This window comes from Heterodontus francisci, chromosome 35, assembly GCF_036365525.1.
Source record: "Heterodontus francisci isolate sHetFra1 chromosome 35, sHetFra1.hap1, whole genome shotgun sequence".
Classification (NCBI taxonomy): domain Eukaryota; kingdom Metazoa; phylum Chordata; class Chondrichthyes; order Heterodontiformes; family Heterodontidae; genus Heterodontus; species Heterodontus francisci.
The window spans coordinates 32,501,402-32,524,919 of NC_090405.1; the positions used below are offsets into that span (position 1 = coordinate 32,501,402).

Sequence of the window (23,518 nt, forward strand, 5' to 3'; positions counted from 1 at the left end):
CCGGTGAGGGCGCTGTGGGCGGAGTGCGGTCGGGTGCCGGTGAGGGCGCTGTCGGCGGAGTGCAGGCGGGTGCCGGTGGCGGCGCTGTGGGCGGAGTGCGGTCGGGTGCCGGTGAGGGCGCTGTGGGCGGAGTGCGGTCGGGTGCCGGTGAGGGCGCTGTGCAGGCGGGTGCCGGTGGCGGCGCTGTGGGTGGAGTGCGGTGTCTCGCTGCTGGTGTCCGTTGGGCGGGGTTCTGGCCCGTAACCTTGCAGCTGCGAGGCGGCGGGATGCCGTCGGCCGTGTTCTTCGGCTGCACGTTCATCGCCTTTGGGCCCGCGCTCTCCCTCTTCCTCTTCACCATAGCCCGGGAGCCGCTGCGGGTTATCCTCCTGATCGCAGGGTGAGGGCGCGGCCTTGGGGCTCGGGTCTCGCATTGGCGGCCACGCATCACCGGGAGGGCCTGGGGTAGAGGTCAGGGCCAGAGAATAGAAAACCCAGCACCCCGCATACGCTCTATCCCCTCCCCTATCCTTAGCCCTTCGCCACTCTCTGTTCTCCCCTATTCTGCTCCCACCTCCCCTTTCCCCAGTTGTGTCTGCTGTGCCTCAATTGGTAGCACTCTCGCCAGGTTCAAGTGGCATTCCAGGGCTTGAGCACAAAAATCAAGGCTGACACTCCTGTGCCGTACTGAGGAAATGCTGCACCGTCGACTGTGTCGTCTTGCAGATGAGAAGTTAAGCTGAGGCTCCATCTGCGTGGGTGGATGTAAAATATCCCATGGCTTTGTTTTGAAGAAGAGTAGGAGAGTTATTCCCAGTTTCTTATCTAATATTTATCCCTCAATCAACATCACCAAAACATATTATCTGGTCATTATTACATTGCTGTTTGTGGGAGCTTGCTGTATGCATACTGGCTGCCATGTTTCCTGCAGAGACTACACTTCAAAAAAAGAACTTAGTTGGTTCTAAAGCACTTTGAAATGTCTGGTGGTCGTCAAAGGTGCTATATAAATACAAGTCTTTCTTTTCTCCCTCTTCCCTTCCCCTTTTCTGTCATGAGGGCTCTGGATGTCTGGTCTGATGATTGGTGTCATCCATCCCTGTCCTCAGATATGTTCTATATTTTAAATGTATTCTGGTTTACGCAAACCTGACAGTTTAAACAGGGCTGATGTGTTGTAGCAACTGGTTGCCAACTGAGAGCAGGGGAAATGTATCGATCTCCCTGCAAGGATGATGAGGAGAGGGAGGGATGATACAGCAGTGCATGGTACAATCATCTATTGGAGGTGACAGAACTGGTACCAGTGCAGCTTGGCTTGGGCTCAGTGTTTTGGCTTGAGTTAAGCTGCATGTTTAATTAAGGACTGCTCTATTGGCCCCATTCTTCCTCCTTCCTGGTTAAGGTTTTAATCCTTGGGGGTCTAGAAATTACAAAAGCACATGTAAAATGGGGTAACCCAGTACATCCCCCCCCCCCCACTGCCCCACCCTGTTGTGTTGCTGTGTTTTGTTATTCTAGTGATGTCCCGACTTTTTGTTCTCCAATAATAATGTACTGCTACCATTTCCTTCAGCTATCTCTTCTCATTGCTGCTCCCATTACTCTTTCTTACACCAAGAAGCAGTGAGCACACTGCAACTCTCAACAGAAAATTTTTGATAAAGTTCCACATTTTCATTACTTAGGCCATTGGAATTATGGAATTAGGTGAGCCCAAACCACATAATGAATATTTGGGAGAAGTGATGTAAATGACCAGTTAATGTGTGGGGTTTCAGGGAGGAATATTAGCCTAAATAGCAGGATAACTTGCTGCCATTAAAATCGTGAGTTTCTGACCTCCACCTAAGCAGACAAATAGGGCATTGAATGCATGTCTCAACAGAAGGATTGCACTCTGACAATGCAGCAATCCTCCCCACTGCTGTACTGTGGTGTAGGCCTAGATTATTCTTAGTTAGAATGTTGCTAACTGAGCCAAGCTGACTAAATAGCATCTCTACTTGCTGTGCTAATATGTTTATGTTTGAGGGATGGGTTTTTCTTTATTCCTGTTTTTGTGTAGAGTCTGTGGAGGGTGTTTCAAGGTCCAAATCAAGTCCAACATTTGTGTTGTTTATGTTCTAATTTGGATGCAGCATTTCATCTTGGTACCCGCTGATATATGGAACTGCCCCCTTTGTCCTCCATGGTGTCTCCACAAACTAGCAGGCTCCATTTTAAGTAAATCCCAAGCTCATGCTGCCACCCAAGCAGTGAGTTTCCTTCACTACCTGTTCTCACCTCTAGCTAAATTTAAAAGGAGCACAAATCAGCAGAGAACCACTTTCAGCCCTTTGGATATTTTGTGTTTAGCTGATAGAGAGCAGAAGCAGGAAAGCTCGGGGTCGGGCAGCACTGCCACACGGAGCGTGAGCTGGCACTCGGCATCTGGGCAGCTGCTTTTGATGCCAGACGGAACGTCACTATGATCAGTAAACAATTCCATTATTATACCATGCAACTACCAGGATGGTGGAAGGTGAACTAGATGGGCCTTGGTCTTTTTCCCATTTAACAATTCCCACGTTCCCATGTCTTCAAGTTTGGATTGTAATTTGTGGTAAGTAAAACTATTGAGAAAATGCCACTGACCTTTTCTGTAAAAGGTCTCTGCTCCTGATTCTTGGGTATTCGAGACCCACATTTTCATGGATCAGCCACCTCCAGGTATTTGATTTATCTGCAATTTTGTACTAACACACCCACGGCTACTGTTTAGTCCCTAGGCCTGCCCTGCGCGCGGCTCACTGATTTTCTCATTACTAGATTGTCATTGAGTTAGTGAGGATATCACTTGTGTTTCCCCTGTTCTCTGTCACTCTATACATTTTGATATTGTTACATCCTTTTTTGTGCATACACAGTTCAAACAAAAACCATAAGCACTGTGGGATTCACTGACAGTGCTGATAATTTTCATTCACTAGTCCAGCAAACTAGTGATCTAGGTTGGACAAACAGTGGCAGATTACCAATGCTGTGTGCTGATCAGCTACAGGCAATGGTTAAATGTCAGCAGTGACTCTGTGCATGCTTGTGGGCCCAAGAGTGTGCAGGACTAATGCTGGATTTTAACCAGCCTAATCACTCTGACTTGTGCAAGTGGGAGGAAAATTACAAGAGAACAAGTGGATAGAAACTGCCTGTGTGGATTTTGTAGCAGATCTATCTGGAGATGTTTACGACAACAACTTTTACATAGTGGCTTTAAGTTAGTAAATGTCCCAAGGTGCTTTACAGAGGATAATCAGGTTAGAATGGACCCGAGCCAAAGATGAGGAAAGGTAGCGAGAAGCTTGACCATAGACCAGGGCGGCACAGTGGCGCAGTGGTTAGCACCGCAGCCTCACAGCTCCAGGGACCAGGGTTCGATTCCGGGTACTGCCTGTGTGGAGTTTGCAAGTTCTCCCTGTGTCTGCGTGGGTTTTCTCCGGGTGCTCCGGTTTCCTCCCACAAGCCAAAAGACTTGCAGGTTGATAGGTAAATTGGCCATTATAAATTGTCACTAGTATAGGTAGGTGGTAGGGAAATATAGGGACAGGTGGGGATGTTTGGTAGGAATAAGGGATTAGTGTAGGATTAGTATCAATGGGTGGTTGATGTTCGGCACAGACTCGGTGGGCCGAAGGGCCTGTTTCAGTGCTGTATCTCTAATCTAATCTAATCTAGACATGTGTTGTATGGTCCCAATGTTTACCTGAGGAAAACAATGAGTCCTGAACAGTTGTCTTTCATGGCTGATAAAAAAAAATCATTTGCAAGGCCAGTAAACTATCTATTTAGGCTTTTTAATGTGATCAGTTGGACCTGAAGTCTGGTAAAGGAGGAGAGATTGGCGGAGAGGTTTAGGGAGGGAATTCCAGCACTTTGGGCTAGATGGCTAAAGGCATGGGGGATGCACAGGAGGCCAGAGTTGGAGGAACTCTGATGGTTGGGTGGCTGGAGGGGGTTACAGAGCTGGAGGAAGGAGGCCATGAAGAGATTTGAACATGATGAAAATTTTAAATTGAAGGCATGCCAACATAGGTCAGTGAGCACAGGGGTAATGGGTGAGGCACTAAATATGTTTCTGCATGGCAGATACTCAACTAAGCAATAAATGAAAAATATAAAAGCAAAATACTGCGGATGCTGGAAATCTAAAATAAAAACAGAAAATGCTGGAAATACTCAGGTCTGGCAGCATCTGTGGCAAGAGAAGCAGAGTTAACGTTTCATTAGAACTGCAACAATCATTCAAATCTGAAGGAATGAGACTCCATATTTGTAAAAATTAAATTTCAGAGCCAGAGAATATGTTTGGCAGTAATTAAGACATATCATGCTGCTAAAAATTTACTTCACTGGAATGGAGAAGCCCTAATATTTTTCTGGCATATTTAGTGGATAACTCAAATTCCCACCATTCCATGTTTCAATGGTGAGTCTCTTGTCATGATAATGGTGTAGCGAAGCTCCTGGAGCAGCAAGGCAACTTGGACAACAGCTCTATGATTTCCACATTTAACTGCATGTAGGATTGCTGGAAGATGCTGTCCAATTTACTCTTTAATAACAGTGAGCATTGGTAGCCTCACCATTATTTTTACCACAAGATCTGGACCTATATGGTCCCAATGTTTACCTGAGGAAAAAAATGGATCCTTTCATGGCTGATAAAAAAAAAATCATTTGCAAGGCCAGTAAACAATATGTATTTAGGCTTCTACGTGAAGAATGTTTCACCAGAGGACTGCACTACAAACATTTTACCTTAAAATGAAAACTATAATTGGATTTTTAAAGTGAACAGTGATCAGTTGGACCTGAAGTGTTGAATATGGATTGATGCATGAATCTGTTATTTTTTTCCCTCAGGGCCTTCTTCTGGCTGGTGTCTCTGTTGTTGTCATCACTCGTATGGGTTGTTGCTGTGCAACTGAGTGACAAGAACAATGCGGTAATGCAGAAAGGACTTCTCATCTTGGGCGCCATTTTCTCAGTGCTGCTTCAAGAGCTCATTCGATTTGCTTACTATAAGTTATTAAAGTAAGAAAAGATCAGCTCACATTGTTTTAAAGCAAATTATTTGAATTAACTTTTAATAACCGAGGTTAGTTTTGCTGGCTTTAGTTGCAGTTTACAAGTGCAGTTGACAAACGACTGGGATATTCCAGGATAAAGTTGGATAACAACTTTAGTCTACATCATTGCACATATCAATGTTAGTAAAAATCTTGTGCATGATGCATATTTCTGGTATACAGACCTTACTTCCCATTGTCACAAGTTTTGCTTTGCTGTTCACGTAAATTACTATATAAACTTTTGTGACATAATGGCAGGCTCAGACAACTAGTGAGATCTATGGAGCAACTTACTGAAATCTCCAATCCCAACTCTGTCACCATCCTGCATATAAGCCCCCACCCCACATAGGTACAGTGGCTACTGGTTATGTTACTTACCTACTCATCCAGAGGTCAGGACTAATGATCTGGAGACATGAGTTCAAATCCCACTAAGGCAGCTGGGTAATTTAATTTCAATTAATTAAAATAAATCTGGAATAAAAAGCTAGTCTCTATAAAGGTGACTATGAAATTACTGGATTGTTGTGAAAGCCAGCTGACACATTAGTGTCCTTTAGAAAAAGAAACCTGCCAACTTACCCAATCTGGCCTGTATGTGATTCCAGGTCCAGAGCAATGTGGTTGACTCTTAACTGCCCTCTGAAATGGCCGAGCAAGCCACTCAGTTGTACCAAACCACTATGTTTGCAGTGGTTGAAGAATGCAATACCACCTTAACAAAGGCACTTACCAATGGAAAGTAAATGCTGACTTTGACAGGGATGCTCACTTCCAGAGAATGAAAAAAAACCCTCCCCCTTGTACACAACAACCGACTGTGAGCAACACCATAGGTAGGGCTGGATTTTGTGCTAGAGGCGGTGCTCCTGGTACCAGGCTGAAAAGATGGAGGGTAACTGTCTCTAAGGGACGGGGGCTCCTGGCTCCAAGAGCTGCCATCCAATCAGAGGGCCGACAGCTCAGCGGAATCGGCAGCACCCCCGGGAGCGGTGGTCACTGCTGGTACTGCAGGGCTTCGGACCCAGGCCCAGCGGTGGAACCCCGGACAAGAGGTAGGTGAGGCAGGGTCACCGGGGCCAGTCCAGAAGGCCGTGGGGTACGGGGGTGGTCGTTCAGTCCAGGGGGAGGAAGGGTCCCGGGAGGTAAACTGGTTCCTGGTGGGGGTCCTCCGTGGGCCACAAATTGCCCACGATGGAGGGATCCCTGCCCCCCCAAGCCTGCAGGGAGGCCACCTCCCAGCGGTGGCCGGAAGAGGCTCTTAATTGACCGTTAATAGGCCACTTAGGGTCTCAGTTGGCCTCTGGGCGGGAAGGCCATCGTCTGCCTAACCTGCCCCTGGGAAGATCGCTGGGCCACGAGCCCGCTGGCCCACCATCATCCATCGCAGTACTCCGTCCCCCTGCTTCCGATCCTGCCTCAGGGGTGGGGCTGTAAAATCCCGGCCGTAGTTTAATTCTTTATAAAAGTTTAACCAGATAAAACTTTGGACTTTTCTACTTATGTTTTTAACCAGTGGATCTCATTTAATGGAGCATGAACTGCAGTTATTGGTGTTTGACGTATATCTTTCACTATAGCTAGGTTTCCACCTCCAGTCAGACATCTGGAATTGGCCACTGCATTCCCACCCAAACCTTCAAATAAAATACAAAGTAAAATCTAAAACACAAACCTGCCATTGCAGTTGCAACATTTGGAAACTGTCCTCAGATGGGTTCTTGCAGTTGTGTGTAGGCATGTGATCGTTGCCGTTATGGTTATTGCTTCCGTGCTTGGAAATGCTCGATCCATTTTTGAGGCAAAAACAGCCATAGAAGCTTATAGCACAGAGGAGGCCATTTGGCTCATCAGGCCCGTGTTAGCTCGTTGATGGAGCAAAACTAATACCACTACCCTCCCTCTTTATCCTTGCACTGTATCTACTTTTCTTGTCATTAGCCATCTTCTGAAGGTAAGGTTCAGTTCCTCAGGCACTGTCGGCCCTCCAGTGCCTCACCCTCATGGCCATTGTTCATATATGGAATGGCCTACTTCTGCTCCTAATTCTTATGATCGTATGAGACTAGGTGATGACTGTTGGCAGACAATCCAGCTGTGGAAGGCATCACATCCAAGCCAGGTAATGTTTTGGAATCTGGGGCTAGTTGTCGTGGCTCAGGTCAGCTAACTCAGAATTAAACCAAGATCTTCTGGTCTGTGCAGCTTAGTAACCTGGCTTTGTTCAACAAGAGAAACGTAAATGTAATGGATTCTGGACTTTTTTGTTGAATATGTTGTATTTCAAAAAATTCCAAATTTATATGGTTGATGTGTTGCTGCATAATAAAATTTATTAAAAAGTTATAATCTTGATGTTTACCACCTTACTGTTGTGAATATCTCTGGGTAACTTGTGGTTTCTGTTGCTGAAACTTCCAGGAAGGCAAATGAAGGTTTACTGGCTATAACACAAGAGGAGATGGTGCCAATTTCGATGAGACAGCTGGCTTATGGTAAGGTTTTAGAATGGAAATCAACCTTTTATCAGCTCATTTGCTGCTGAAATCTTTATTCTTGCCTTTATTACCTCTAGACTTCACTATTACAATGCACTCCTGGAAGGCCTCCAATTTTCTGCCTTCCATAAACGTATCATCACTGTCCTCGCTGACCTACACCGGCTTCATCTTGACCAACGCCTCGAATTTAAAATTCTCATCCTTGTTTTCAAATCCTTTCATGGCTTTGCCCCACCCTATCTCTGTAACTTCCTCAAGCCTCACAACCCTCCAAACTCTCTGCAGTTCTGCACTTCTCACCTCTTGCGTGTTCCGGGTTTTAATCGCTGCACGTCTAGTGACCGTGCGTTCAGCTGCCTGGGTCTTCACTAAACGTGTCCGTCTCTCGACTGCTCTCCTCCTTTAAGACACAGCTTAAAATCCACCTTTTTGACCAAGCTTTTGATCTATTTGACTCGATGTCAGATTTTATTTGATAACACTCCCATGAAGTGCCTTTGGACGTTGTACTACATTAAAGGTGCTATATAAATGCAAGTTGTTGCTGTTACCAATGTCTACAGTCACAGAACACAAAAGCAGAGATACAATGCTGAACGTATACATGACTTGAGTTAATTTAGGGGGAGCTAAACTAATCACCTCAACACCAAGAGATTAAACACCCAACATACTCACCTCAACCCCCAGAGATTAAACACCCAACATAATCACCTCAACCCCCAGAGATTAAACACCCAACATAATCACCTCAACCCCCAGAGATTAAACACCCAACATAATCACCTCAACCCCCAGAGACTATAATCCCAACATAATCACCTCAACCTCCAGAGATTAAACACCCAACATAATCACCTCAACCCACAGAGATTAAACACCCAACATAATCACCTCAACCCCCAGAGATTATAATCCCAATAATCACCTCAACCACCAGAGATTAAACACCCAACATAATCACCTCAACCTCCAGAGATTATAATCCCAACATAATCACCTCAACCCCCAGAGATTAAACACCCAACATAATCACCTCAACCCCCAGAGATTAAACACCCAACATAATCACCTCAACCCACAGAGATTAAACACCCAACATACTCACCTCGACCCCCAGAGATTATAATCCCAACATAATCACCTCAACCTCCAGAGATTAAACACCCAACATAATCACCTCAACCCACAGAGATTAAACACCCAACATAATCACCTCAACCCCCAGAGATTATAATCCCAATAATCACCTCAACCCCCAGAGATTAAACACCTAACATAATCACCTCAACCTCCAGAGATTATAATCCCAACATACTCACCTCAACCCCCAGAGATTATAATCCCAACATAATCACCTCAAACCTCCAGAGATTAAACACCCAACATACTCACCTCAACCCCCAGAGATTATAATCCCAACATAATCACCTCAACCCCCAGAGATTAAACACCCAACATACTCACCTCAACCCCCAGAGATTATAATCCCAACATAATCACCTCAACCCCCAGAGATTAAACACCCAAAATACTCACCTCAACCCCCAGAGATTATAATCCCAACATAATCATCTCAACCCCCAGAGATTAAACACCCAACATAATCACCTCAACCCCAAGAGATTAAACACCCAACATACTCACCTCAACCCCAAGAGATTAAACACCCAACATACTCACCTCAACCCCCAGAGATTAAACACCCAACATAATCACCTCAACCCCCAGAGATTATAATCCCAACATAATCACCTCAACCCCCAGAGATTAAACACCCAACATAATCACCTCAACCCTCAGCGATTATAATCCCAATAATCACCTCAACCCCCAGAGATTAAACACCCAACATAATCACCTCAATCTCCAGAGATTATAATCCCAACATAATCACCTCAAACCTCCAGAGATTAAACACCCAACATAATCACTCAACCCCCAGAGATTAAACACCCAACATAATCACCTCAACCCTCAGCGATTATAATCCCAATAATCACCTCAACCCCCAGAGATTAAACACCCAACATAATCACCTCAATCTCCAGAGATTATAATCCCAACATAATCACCTCAAACCTCCAGAGATTAAACACCCAACATAATCACCTCAACCCTCAGCGATTATAATCCCAATAATCACCTCAACCCCCAGAGATTAAACACCCAACATAATCACCTCAATCTCCAGAGATTATAATCCCAACATAATCACCTCAACCCCCAGAGATTAAACACCCAACATAATCACCTCAACCCCCAGAGATTATAATCCCAACATAATCACCTCAACCCCCAGAGATTAAACACCCAACATAATCACCTCAATCTCCAGAGATTATAATCCCAACATAATCACCTCAACCCCCAGAGATTAAACACCCAACATAATCACCTCAACCCCCAGAGATTATAATCCCAACATAATCACCTCAAACCTCCAGAGATTAAACACCCAACATAATCACTCAACCCCCAGAGATTAAACACCCAACATAATCACCTCAACCCCAGAGATTATAATCCCAACATAATCACCTCAACCCCCAGAGATTATAAGCCCAACATAATCACCTCAACCCCCAGAGATTAAACACCCAACATAATTACCTCAACCCCCAGAGATTATAATCCCAACATAATCATCTCAACCCCCAGAGATTAAACACCCAACAGAATCACCTCAACCCCCAGAGATTATAATCCCAACATAATCACCTCAACCCCCAGAGATTATAATCCCAACATAATCACCTCAACCCCCAGAGATTATAATCCCAACATAATCACCTCAACCCCCAGAGATTATAATCCCAACATAATCACCTCAACCCCCAGAGATTAAACACCCAACATAATTACCTCAACCCCCAGAGATTATAATCCCAACATAATCATCTCAACCCCCAGAGATTAAACACCCAACATAATCACCTCAACCCCAAGAGATTAAACACCCAACATAATCACCTCAACCCCCAGAGATTAAACACCCAACATAATCACCTCAACCCCCAGAGACTATAATCCCAACATAATCACCTCAACCTCCAGAGATTAAACACCCAACATAATCACCTCAACCCACAGAGATTAAACACCCAACATAATCACCTCAACCCCCAGAGATTATAATCCCAATAATCACCTCAACCACCAGAGATTAAACACCCAACATAATCACCTCAACCTCCAGAGATTATAATCCCAACATAATCACCTCAACCCCCAGAGATTAAACACCCAACATAATCACCTCAACCCCCAGAGATTAAACACCCAACATACTCACCTCGACCCCCAGAGATTATAATCCCAACATAATCACCTCAACCACCAGAGATTAAACACCCAACATAATCACCTCAACCTCCAGAGATTATAATCCCAACATAATCACCTCAACCCCCAGAGATTAAACACCCAACATAATCACTCAACCCCCAGAGATTAAACACCCAACATAATCACCTCAACCCTCAGCGATTATAATCCCAATAATCACCTCAACCCCCAGAGATTAAACACCCAACATAATCACCTCAATCTCCAGAGATTATAATCCCAACATAATCACCTCAACCCCCAGAGATTAAACACCCAACATAATCACCTCAAACCCCAGAGATTATAATCCCAACATAATCACCTCAACCCCCAGAGATTAAACACCCAACATAATCACCTCAATCTCCAGAGATTATAATCCCAACATAATCACCTCAACCCCCAGAGATTAAACACCCAACATAATCACCTCAACCCCCAGAGATTATAATCCCAACATAATCACCTCAAACCTCCAGAGATTAAACACCCAACATAATCACTCAACCCCCAGAGATTAAACACCCAACATAATCACCTCAACCCCAGAGATTATAATCCCAACATAATCACCTCAACCCCCAGAGATTATAAGCCCAACATAATCACCTCAACCCCCAGAGATTAAACACCCAACATAATTACCTCAACCCCCAGAGATTATAATCCCAACATAATCATCTCAACCCCCAGAGATTAAACACCCAACAGAATCACCTCAACCCCCAGAGATTATAATCCCAACATAATCACCTCAACCCCCAGAGATTATAATCCCAACATAATCACCTCAACCCCCAGAGATTATAATCCCAACATAATCACCTCAACCCCCAGAGATTATAATCCCAACATAATCACCTCAACCCCCAGAGATTAAACACCCAACATAATTACCTCAACCCCCAGAGATTATAATCCCAACATAATCATCTCAACCCCCAGAGATTAAACACCCAACATAATCACCTCAACCCCAAGAGATTAAACACCCAACATAATCACCTCAACCCCCAGAGATTAAACACCCAACATAATCACCTCAACCCCCAGAGACTATAATCCCAACATAATCACCTCAACCTCCAGAGATTAAACACCCAACATAATCACCTCAACCCACAGAGATTAAACACCCAACATAATCACCTCAACCCCCAGAGATTATAATCCCAATAATCACCTCAACCACCAGAGATTAAACACCCAACATAATCACCTCAACCTCCAGAGATTATAATCCCAACATAATCACCTCAACCCCCAGAGATTAAACACCCAACATAATCACCTCAACCCCCAGAGATTAAACACCCAACATACTCACCTCGACCCCCAGAGATTATAATCCCAACATAATCACCTCAACCTCCAGAGATTAAACACCCAACATAATCACCTCAACCCACAGAGATTAAACACCCAACATAATCACCTCAACCCCCAGAGATTATAATCCCAATAATCACCTCAACCCCCAGAGATTAAACACCTAACATAATCACCTCAACCTCCAGAGATTATAATCCCAACATAATCACCTCAACCTCCAGAGATTATAATCCCAACATAATCACCTCAACCCCCAGAGGTTAAACACCCAACATAATCACCTCAACCCCCAGAGATTATAATCCCAATAATCACCTCAACCCCCAGAGATTGAACACCTAACATAATCACCTCAACCTCCAGAGATTATAATCCCAACATACTCACCTCAACCCCCAGAGATTATAATCCCAACATAATCACCTCAAACCTCCAGAGATTAAACACCCAACATACTCACCTCAACCCCCAGAGATTATAATCCCAACATAATCACCTCAACCCCCAGAGATTAAACACCCAACATACTCACCTCAACCCCCAGAGATTATAATCCCAACATAATCACCTCAACCCCCAGAGATTAAACACCCAACATACTCACCTCAACCCCCAGAGATTATAATCCCAACATAATCATCTCAACCCCCAGAGATTAAACACCCAACATAATCACCTCAACCCCAAGAGATTAAACACCCAACATACTCACCTCAACCCCCAGAGATTAAACACCCAACATACTCACCTCAACCCCCAGAGATTATAATCCCAACATAATCATCTCAACCCCCAGAGATTAAACACCCAACATAATCACCTCAACCCCAAGAGATTAAACACCCAACATACTCACCTCAACCCCCAGAGATTAAACACCCAACATAATCACCTCAACCCCCAGAGATTATAATCCCAACATAATCACCTCAACCCCCAGAGATTAAACACCCAACATAATCACCTCAACCCTCAGCGATTATAATCCCAATAATCACCTCAACCCCCAGAGATTAAACACCCAACATAATCACCTCAATCTCCAGAGATTATAATCCCAACATAATCACCTCAAACCTCCAGAGATTAAACACCCAACATAATCACTCAACCCCCAGAGATTAAACACCCAACATAATCACCTCAACCCTCAGCGATTATAATCCCAATAATCACCTCAACCCCCAGAGATTAAACACCCAACATAATCACCTCAATCTCCAGAGATTAAACACCCAACATAATCACCTCAACCCTCAGCGATTATAATCCCAATAATCACCTCAACCCCCAGAGATTAAACACCCAACATAATCACCTCAATCTCCAGAGATTATAATCCCAACATAATCATCTCAACCCCCAGAGATTAAACACCCAACATAATCACCTCAACCCCCAGAGATTATAATCCCAACATAATCACCTCAACCCCCAGAGATTAAACACCCAACATAATCACCTCAATCTCCAGAGATTATAATCCCAACATAATCACCTCAACCCCCAGAGATTAAACACCCAACATAATCACCTCAACCCCCAGAGATTATAATCCCAACATAATCACCTCAACCCCAGAGATTATAATCCCAACATAATCACCTCAGCCCCCAGAGATTATAATCCCAACATAATCACCTCAACCCCCAGAGATTAAACACCCAACATAATTACCTCAACCCCCAGAGATTATAATTCCAACATAATCATCTCAACCCCCAGAGATTAAACACCCAACAGAATCACCTCAACCCCCAGAGATTATAATCCCAACATAATCACCTCAACCCCCAGAGATTATAATCCCAACATAATCACCTCAACCCCCAGAGATTATAATCCCAACATAATCACCTCAACCCCCAGAGATTATAATCCCAACATAATCACCTCAACCCCCAGAGATTAAACACCCAACATAATTACCTCAACCCCCAGAGATTATAATCCCAACATAATCATCTCAACCCCCAGAGATTAAACACCCAACATAATCACCTCAACCCCAAGAGATTAAACACCCAACATACTCACCTCAACCCCCAGAGATTAAACACCCAACATAATCACCTCAACCCCCAGAGATTATAATCCCAACATAATCACCTCAACCCCCAGAGATTAAACACCCAACATAATCACCTCAACCCTCAGCGATTATAATCCCAATAATCACCTCAACCCCCAGAGATTAAACACCCAACATAATCACCTCAATCTCCAGAGATTATAATCCCAACATAATCACCTCAAACCTCCAGAGATTAAACACCCAACATAATCACTCAACCCCCAGAGATTATAATCCCAACATAATCACCTCAACCCTCAGCGATTATAATCCCAATAATCACCTCAACCCCCAGAGATTAAACTCCCAACATAATCACCTCAATCTCCAGAGATTATAATCCCAACATAATCACCTCAAACCTCCAGAGATTAAACACCCAACATAATCACTCAACCCCCAGAGATTAAACACCCAACATAATCACCTCAACCCTCAGCGATTATAATCCCAATAATCACCTCAACCCCCAGAGATTAAACACCCAACATAATCACCTCAACCCCCAGAGATTAAACACCCAACATAATCACCTCAACCCCCAGAGATTATAATCCCAACATAATCACCTCAACCCCCAGAGATTAAACACCCAACATAATCACCTCAATATCCAGAGATTATATTCCCAACATAATCACCTCAACCCCCAGAGATTAAACACCCAACATAATCACCTCAACCCCCAGAGATTATAATCCCAACATAATCACCTCAAACCTCCAGAGATTAAACACCCAACATAATCACTCAACCCCCAGAGATTAAACACCCAACATAATCACCTCAACCCCAGAGATTATAATCCCAACATAATCACCTCAACCCCCAGAGATTATAATCCCAACATAATCACCTCAACCCCCAGAGATTAAACACCCAACATAATTACCTCAACCCCCAGAGATTATAATCCCAACATAATCATCTCAACCCCCAGAGATTGAACACCCAACAGAATCACCTCAACCCCCAGAGATTATAATCCCAACATAATCACCTCAACCCCCAGAGATTATAATCCCAACATAATCACCTCAACCCCCAGAGATTATAATCCCAACATAATCACCTCAACCCCCAGAGATTATAATCCCAACATAATCACCTCAACCCCCAGAGATTATAATCCCAACATAATCACCTCAACCCCCAGAGATTGAACACCCAACATAATTACCTCAACCCCCAGAGATTATAATCCCAACATAATCATCTCAACCCCCAGAGATTAAACACCCAACAGAATCACCTCAACCCCCAGAGATTATAATCCCAACATAATCACCTCAACCCCCAGAGATTATAATCCCAACATAATCACCTCAACCCCCAGAGATTATAATCCCAACATAATCACCTCAACCCCCAGAGATTATAATCCCAACATAATCACCTCAACCCCCAGAGATTATAATCCCAACATAATCACCTCAACCCCCAGAGATTAAACACCCAACATAATTACCTCAACCCCCAGAGATTATAATCCCAACATAATCATCTCAACCCCCAGAGATTAAACAATCAACAGAATCACCTCAACCCCCAGAGATTATAATCCCAACATAATCACCTCAACCCCCAGAGATTATAATCCCAACATAATCACCTCAACCCCCAGAGATTATAATCCCAACATAATCACCTCAACCCCCAGAGATTATAATCCCAACATAATCATCTCAACCCCCAGAGATTAAACACCCAACATAATTACCTCAACCCCCAGTTCTAGTTGCTGTACTTGGTTGATGTGGTGGAGAAACATGTAAGCCCCAGCAGTAGAGGTGAGTCCTGTTTGTGGAGTGACTGATCATCTTCTGTACTTAGCTCTACAATAGGATTCTGTTGCATTTTGAATAAGGATTTGTGTTGTGCACAGTTTCAGGGCTGGGTTTTGGTATAATGAGTGGAGCCTTCTCTGTTGTAAATATCCTCGCGGATTCCCTGGGTCCAGGTACAGTCGGCATTCACGGGGAGTCGCCGCATTTCTTCCTTCTATCAGGTAGGTGTATTTTTGTTATACTGCACAACGGCTGATACTTTGCAAGCACCCAGCTTTCTATTCTACAGATCTGGACAAAAATGCCTGAGTAAGATGAGGGAGGGGCTTCTCACCTGAAGTGTCGGACGGAGGCGATTTCAGTTTTGTGGGGGGAATTCAACGTTCAGACCATCCTGAAAACTTAGCAGCTGATGATTGGAGCATGTGGCTAGGCCACAGATAAAGGGTATGGTCGTAAGAGCAATGGCACTTCTGGACACCCTATTGTAGAAAGGACATGCAAACTTACAGCGAAGATTCACCAAGATGATCCCAGTGATGGGAAACTGTGGTTATGAGGAGAGATTTGAGATCCTGAACCGTTCCCACTGGATCAGAGAAGACCAAGAGGAGTTTTTTAAAATGATAAAGCATTTTGATGGGATGAATGAGGAAAGACTAGTTCTGCTGGCAGAGGAATTGGTGACGAGGTCATCAATTTAACATCCTTACCACATGAGGAATGAGATGAGCAGAAATTTCTTTATGCTGAGGTTTGGAGGAGCATAGAAACAGGAAGTAAGCCATTCAGCCCGTCTAACCTCTTCTGCCAATCAATTAGATCGTGGCTGATGGAATGTTTTGCCACAGCGGGTGATTGAGGCAGAGACCATAACATCTTTTAATGAAAAATTGGATAAATATTTGAAGCGGAAGAGGATATGGAGCTATGGTGAGAGAGTGGAGTTAGTTTTGGATTGCTCAGCACAGACACGATGGACTTGATGGCCTCCGTCTGTGTTGAAAACTCCTATGGCTCTATAATCTAGGATGACATTTCAGTATAATATCTGAAGTGTTGAATTGTTGGAGATGAATTTCAGAGGAGATGTTAAGCCCAGGGCTCATATGCATGCTTATGTGGGTCAGGTGGATGTCAAAGGTTCCATGGCACTATTCAAAGAAGAGATGGGAGCAGTACCAAAAGCAGATTAACTGGTCGTTCATCTCACTGCTGTTTCTAGGACCTTTGTTGGGTATTAATTGTTTGCCTCAACACAGCAATTCATCGGTTACAAAACACGTTGAGATATCCTGAAGATACAAGTAGTTGCTGTACAAATGCTATTCTTTCATTTTGCATCAAAATAGCTCTGAAATCCAAGTGTGCATGTTATAAACACCATATGTACAAAACAAACTTCTTTGTATGCAAAGTACTGTTTTACATTGGAAAATGGGCCTGAATTTCAGTCTTGTTATCTTTACAGAGATGGAAGGGAAGTATGTTTTTACTCAAAAACAATACTGTATCTTCAGGTTCAAAGGTGGCAATACTAGAAAATTGGAGAGGGGAGAAAAGGAGGAAAATAGATATCTGTTCAAAATACTGTAATGAGAGAGATTGCCTACTTTATGTTCTATTTCTAGGATATGTTATGGAGAAAAGGCAGAAAAGCTTAGCTCTGTAAGATACTTGGGATAATCCTGGCTAAGATGTGGCAATAACACCGCAGGTGATGCATGATGATAAGACTCTGGACAAATCTGCCTCACACCATGACTTTCAGCAAGCCCACAAGACCATACAGATCATTGCTGAATTGAGCATTGTTTTCCATTATTCTATTCATCCCGCAGTGTCAAATATGCACTTGTTAAATTTTGCTCCTTATTCAAACATCCATAAAGAAAAATAGAGCTCGTATCAGTGTGGTGGGGTGGTGGATTGGATTGGAGTAGAAACCAGATGCTCTGTAAAATGCTCATGCAGGTTGGGATTCACGATTACTTTTCTAACTCCACCCCGACGCACATTGTGTTCTCATTTCGGCTATGCTGCTATGAAAGATTGTGAGCCGAGAGACCAATTTGCTCGACGGGGAGTTGTGGAACGTCCTGTGCAACTCCCAATGGCTGAGTTTGACAAATCACCTGCCATCCTTTGGGATGAGAGTGGTCCAGGAGAATCAGGAAAGGACTGAGAGAAAACAGCAATTTTTTGTAATTCTCAGGATGTAGGTGTTGCTGGCATGGCCGTTAGTTATTACCCATCCCTAGTTGTCCTAACAAGGTGGTGGTAGGCTTGCATGTGGTGAGGGTGTACCCACAATGTTAGGTTATGAGTTCTTTGTCATGATTTTGCTATCACTGAGTCGCTTGCTAGGCCACTTTACAGGGAAGTTAAGAGTCAGTCTCATTATTCTGGGAACTGAAGTCACGTATAGGCAAAACCATGTAAGGACAGCAGGTTTCCTTCCCTAAAGAGCATAAATGAACCAGTTGGGTTTTTCCAATAATCTGACAGCAGACTTGTGAAACTGAATTCAATTCTCAACTTGCCCCAGTGAGATTTGAACTCGTGTTCCCTGGATTATTAGTCCAGTAATGTAATCAGGTGTGTTGAAACTGGCCAAAATTCACTCCTGTGCTCCATGAATCTTTGCTCCACTGACCCAATGTCCCAATTACACACCTTTGTGGGTTAAAAATTACAAAGGTACTGGTGTGTTGTGCATGTTTACAATTTTAAAAGTTCAAGTTTCTAAATGGGAAACCAGCTAAAATGAATCAGTCTTTCATTAAACTGAGGCCCCCATTTGCCCTCTCGACTGGATGTAAAGGATCCTATGACATTATTTGAAAAAGAGCAGGCGCTTTACCCCATGTGTCCTGGCCACTATTTATCCCTCAACCAACATCACTGTAAAGCAGATTATTTGGTCTTTATCACATTGCTGTTTGAATGAGTGCTGCACTGTCAGAGGTAGAATCATAGACTCATAGAATGGTTACAGCACAGAAGGAGGCCATTTGGCCCATTGTGTCCATGCCGGCTCTCTGCAAGAGCAACTCACCTAGTCCCACTCCCCATTACGCTGCAAATTTTTGTGCTTCAGATAATTTTGCGGTCTTTCAGGTGAGATGTTAAACCAAGGTTACATCTGTCTTCGCAGCCGGATGTAAAAGATTCTGTGGCACTATTTCAAAGAGCAGGGGAGTATTCCCGGTTTCCTGGCCAATATTTATCCCTCAGTTAACATCACTAAAAGCAGATGATCTGGTCATTATCGCATTTCTGTTTGTGGGAGCTTTGCACAAATTGGCTGTCGCATTTCCTACATTGCAACAGTGACTACACTTCAAACATACTTCATTGGCTGTAAAACACTTCAGGATGTGAGGTGCTGAAAGGCACTATATAAATACAAGCCTGTCTTTATTATGTCGTAGCGTTTATGACCCTGGCCATCATCCTGCTACATGTGTTCTGGGGAATTATCTATTTCGATGCCTGTGAGAAGAAGAAGTGGTGGGCACTCGCTGCAGTCGTACTAAGCCACCTCGTGGTGTCCAGCGTGGTAAGTGTTAATGCTCTGTGGTAAAATTAGCTCAAAATAGCCCTGCCTCTGTGAGGTGAAATTATCCGAGAAGCTTACAAATGTGTATTTACAGCTTCCAAGTTAGCGACATGTACTGCACAGCTTTGAATGCGTATTTTGAGTAAACTAGGGATAATTTGCCACTGTTTAATATAAGTAAATCATAAGGGATTTTTTTCCTGGTTTCTTCTTGTTCCTTTGCAGTCATTGATACTGGGCCAAAATGGCCATTCTTAACATGGGCGTATTGATAGGCTGTTTGACCATGGGGGGGCGGGCGGCGGAATCACATCTGGAACTGATCCTATCCTCAACCAATGTCATGCATTTTCCATGGGGTGAGGGTCATTGAATAGTCATTGGGAGTGGGAATCGTACAATGTTTTGCTACAAGGAGTGGCTGAGGCAGAGAAGATTGTTTCTTTTCAAAGGAAAATTGGATTTGATTGGAGCATCAACCAGCTGCTATGAGGAAGCTCATGCAGGTTAGGACTCATGATTACTTCTCTGTCCCCAACACCCCTTCCACCCCCAACACGCATCGTGTTTGAAGTAGAGGAAGAGAGAGGGCTGCGGAGAGAGCAGAGCAGTGGGATTAATTTTGGATGGGTCTAGCAAAGAGCCAACACGGACACAATGAGCTGAATGGCCTGTTTAACAAACTTTTACAGATCTAATTTTTTATGAGAGGTTGACTGCCATCTACCTCTATCTGCCAATAAGTTTTGCTTATATCAATTTTAGTTTTTTTTACTGAATTTTAATTTGTAATTTTTCACAATAAATCAGAAGTTTGTTTAATGAAGTGCAGTGCATTTGTAATTTAATCCTTTTGTCTGAATCCAAAATCAGATGGTAAAATTCAACAACCTGCATATTCTGCATCCTTCAATACTTTTGAAGGGAAACTAACAATATCCTGGCTTCTTGTTGTGCTGTTGGTTCAGAATAATGCTTTCTTTCAAACTGTATTGTGCTTTCTCCCCCTCTCGATACAGACGTTTATGAATCCTCAGTATGAAGGGAGCCTGATCCCAGTCTACATCATCACACTGATCATGGGCATCTGGGCATTTTTCACTGCGGGTGGCTCAGTGCGGAATCTGAAACTTTGCGTCATGTGTAGGGACAAAGACTTTCTTCTGGCTGACCACCGAGCCAGATAACGTTTGGTGATCTGGATGTTCTTCCAGCACAGCTCGACTATTCATGTCGAAGGGGAATAATCTAGAGTGCAAAACCACGTTTCCCCTCTCTGCGAGCGTAAAGGTTTTTTTGAAAAAAAAAAGCACTGTTGACTTCAGTTATTGCTGTAATTTTAAACTTAGCTCAGGGCACAGACTGTAGATTCAATATAACTCATATCTATTAAGAACTTGAATTGCCTTCAACCAGTATAGTAAGATTGTGAGCTTGACTTATTTGCCAGCCTGATGGATTGATGTTAGTGCTGCTTATTTCTCAGCTGCTTTGAGCAGTGGTTATATGAACAGCATTTAGACCTATATGTGGAGCAATAGCAATAGGAGTCCGTTTGTTTAAATCTGAAGGAGTCGAACTAATAGATGCAGCTCCTTCTTGATCTAGTTTGTAGCTCCTTACTTAAACAGACACTTCAGTTGTTTGTAGGGTTGCCAACTCTCCAGGATTGGCCTGGTATCTTCAGGGATTGAAGATTAATCTCCAGGACATTGCTGCACACAATCCTGGAAGGAAAACTAGGGGCTAGATTTTCTGGTGGTGTTTTCATGTTTGTTTTAATTTATTAATTATAAAAATGCTGGAGATGGCGTAGAAAAGCTGTTCCACTAACAGTCAAGGTTGATCCAGTGGGTTGACAAAGGGTCTGTTCCCTTTTCAGTTGGTTGTTGGAAGGCAGTGTGCCTGGAGAGTGGACCAGTGGCGGGAGTGTGGGGCCAGGAGGTCATGTGATAATTTCCAGGAATACACCCAACCAGAGTTGACAGCTCTACTTGTTTGTGCAATTTTCTTAACTGCTGTATAAGTACTATTGGGGGGGGGGGGGCAAATGATTTGCACAGTTAAATGATACTTCACAAATACCAATGCTAAGCTTTATAAATATTGTTTTTATTAATGTTGAACAGCTAATCATGCTCAAATTTGAATCTCAGCCTCTGAATTTCTGTGAAGTTTGTTTTATCTGAACAATTGCATTCTTTGTTTGACTCATCATATTCTAGATCTTATTTAACATGCTGTTAGCAATCTATATTTATTCATCATCTCCTAAAAAAAATAGTCTTCGTATGCATTAATGATACATAATGTAGCAAGTATAATATGCTTAATAAACCTCAGTTGTCTTTAAGACTAAACTAATTTTACTACATGCCTGGCAGTGGCTTTTTAAAAAAATTAATTTGTTTGTGGAGTCTAGGAAATCTGAACTTGCAAATGTACTCCCTGAATTAGTAAAATCTGACAATGAGGAATTTTCAGTTTATGAAGGGATTGATATTGTTAAGTAGCTGCAAATGATCTTAAACCTAGCAGTTCTTAACTGGAAACTTACTTTTCAGTGAGTTATCTGGTTACTCCTGTAGCTGTTTGGCTTTTCAGCAAATTGACTGCATTACGTAAGTTGTGATTAGCATCCTGCTAATTGAAGATGGTTGTTATTAATTCTAAACTTGATAGCCATTAAAATATTCATTGTATTATCAGTAATGGAAGTGTTGAACTTGTCTACATTTAACTGTTGTGATTTTTCTTTTCCCTGTTACGTTTCTTGCCTTTGCTCAGATTTCCCTGGCTGAGCTCAGCACCCTGCTGTTTGCTAGGAGTTGTGTGCACATATTGGAGCCCTACCATCCTCTGCTGCAGCAATTGCTGGACAGTGTCAGTCGTGGCTCAGTGGGTAGCACGCTTGCCTCTGAGTGAGCAGATCATGGGTTCAGGTCACACTCCAGAGGCTACAGCATAAAATCTAGGCTGACACTCCAGTGTTGTGCCATCTTTTAGATGAGACATTAAACTGAGGCCCTGTCTGCCCCCTCAGGTGGATATAAAAGGTTCCTCCGCACTCTTTCGATGAAGAGCAGCTGAATTCTCTCTGGTGTCCTGGTCAATATTTATCTCTCAATCAACATCACGAAAACCAACACAAATTGGATTCTGTGTTTCCTACATTAGAACAGTGCTTACACTTCAGAAGGACTTCATTGGTTGTATTACATTTGTGTCACTGAGTTTGTGGAAAGTCGTATAACTAGCAAGCCTGTGCACTGCTGGACTAAAGACTTGCATTTTAAAATAGGCATTGACTTTACAAAAAATTATTTTGCCATTTACTTTGTTTAAGAAGAGAGACTAGCCCATGTGTTCCAGTGTGATTGTGTGATATTTTTGCAACATGCTATATGCAACTCTAATTTTCTGATTTACACCGTGCCCAACATTACCACTACAGTTTGGTGGCCTATAAACGACTCCCACCAATGTTTGCTGCCCCTTGCTGTTTCTTAGCTCCACCCAAACTGATTCTACATCTTGCTCCTTCGATCTAATGTACTGATCTGGTCCCTTATTAACAGCCCTACCCCACCTCCTTTTCCCCTCCGCCTATCCCTCCTAAATGACGAATATCCCTGAATATTCTGTTCCCAGCCCTGGTCACCCTGTAACCATGTCTCTGTAATGGCAATTAAATTATACCCATTTAACTCTACTTGTGCCTTCAAATCATCTACCTTGTTGTGAATGCTGCATGCATTCAGATAGACTGCCCTTAACTTTGTCTTATTTGATATTTTGATGTATTGAAGGGTGCTATATAAATGCAAGTTCTATTT

General features: G+C 43.2%; 1 protein-coding gene across 4 annotated transcripts; it reads left to right on the plus strand.

The window, feature by feature from the left end:
* Positions 1–198: 198 nt before the first annotated feature.
* Positions 199–23,518, plus strand: LOC137350587 (gamma-secretase subunit Aph-1b-like). Of its 4 annotated transcripts, none has more exons than XM_068015261.1 (6): positions 199–379; positions 4,885–5,055; positions 7,518–7,591; positions 16,219–16,341; positions 19,555–19,682; positions 22,726–23,518. In XM_068015261.1, exons 1-6 carry the CDS (start codon positions 267–269, stop codon positions 22,759–22,761), a joined length of 645 nt encoding a protein of 214 aa, XP_067871362.1. In that variant the 5' UTR covers positions 199–266; the 3' UTR covers positions 22,762–23,518. The 4 variants fall into 4 exon arrangements, with proteins under 4 accessions (XP_067871362.1, XP_067871358.1, XP_067871360.1 ...); XM_068015257.1 differs by lacking the exon at positions 22,726–23,518 and adding an exon at positions 20,702–22,394 and having other exon boundaries at positions 200–379; XM_068015259.1 differs by lacking the exons at positions 199–379; positions 22,726–23,518 and adding exons at positions 386–981; positions 20,702–22,394.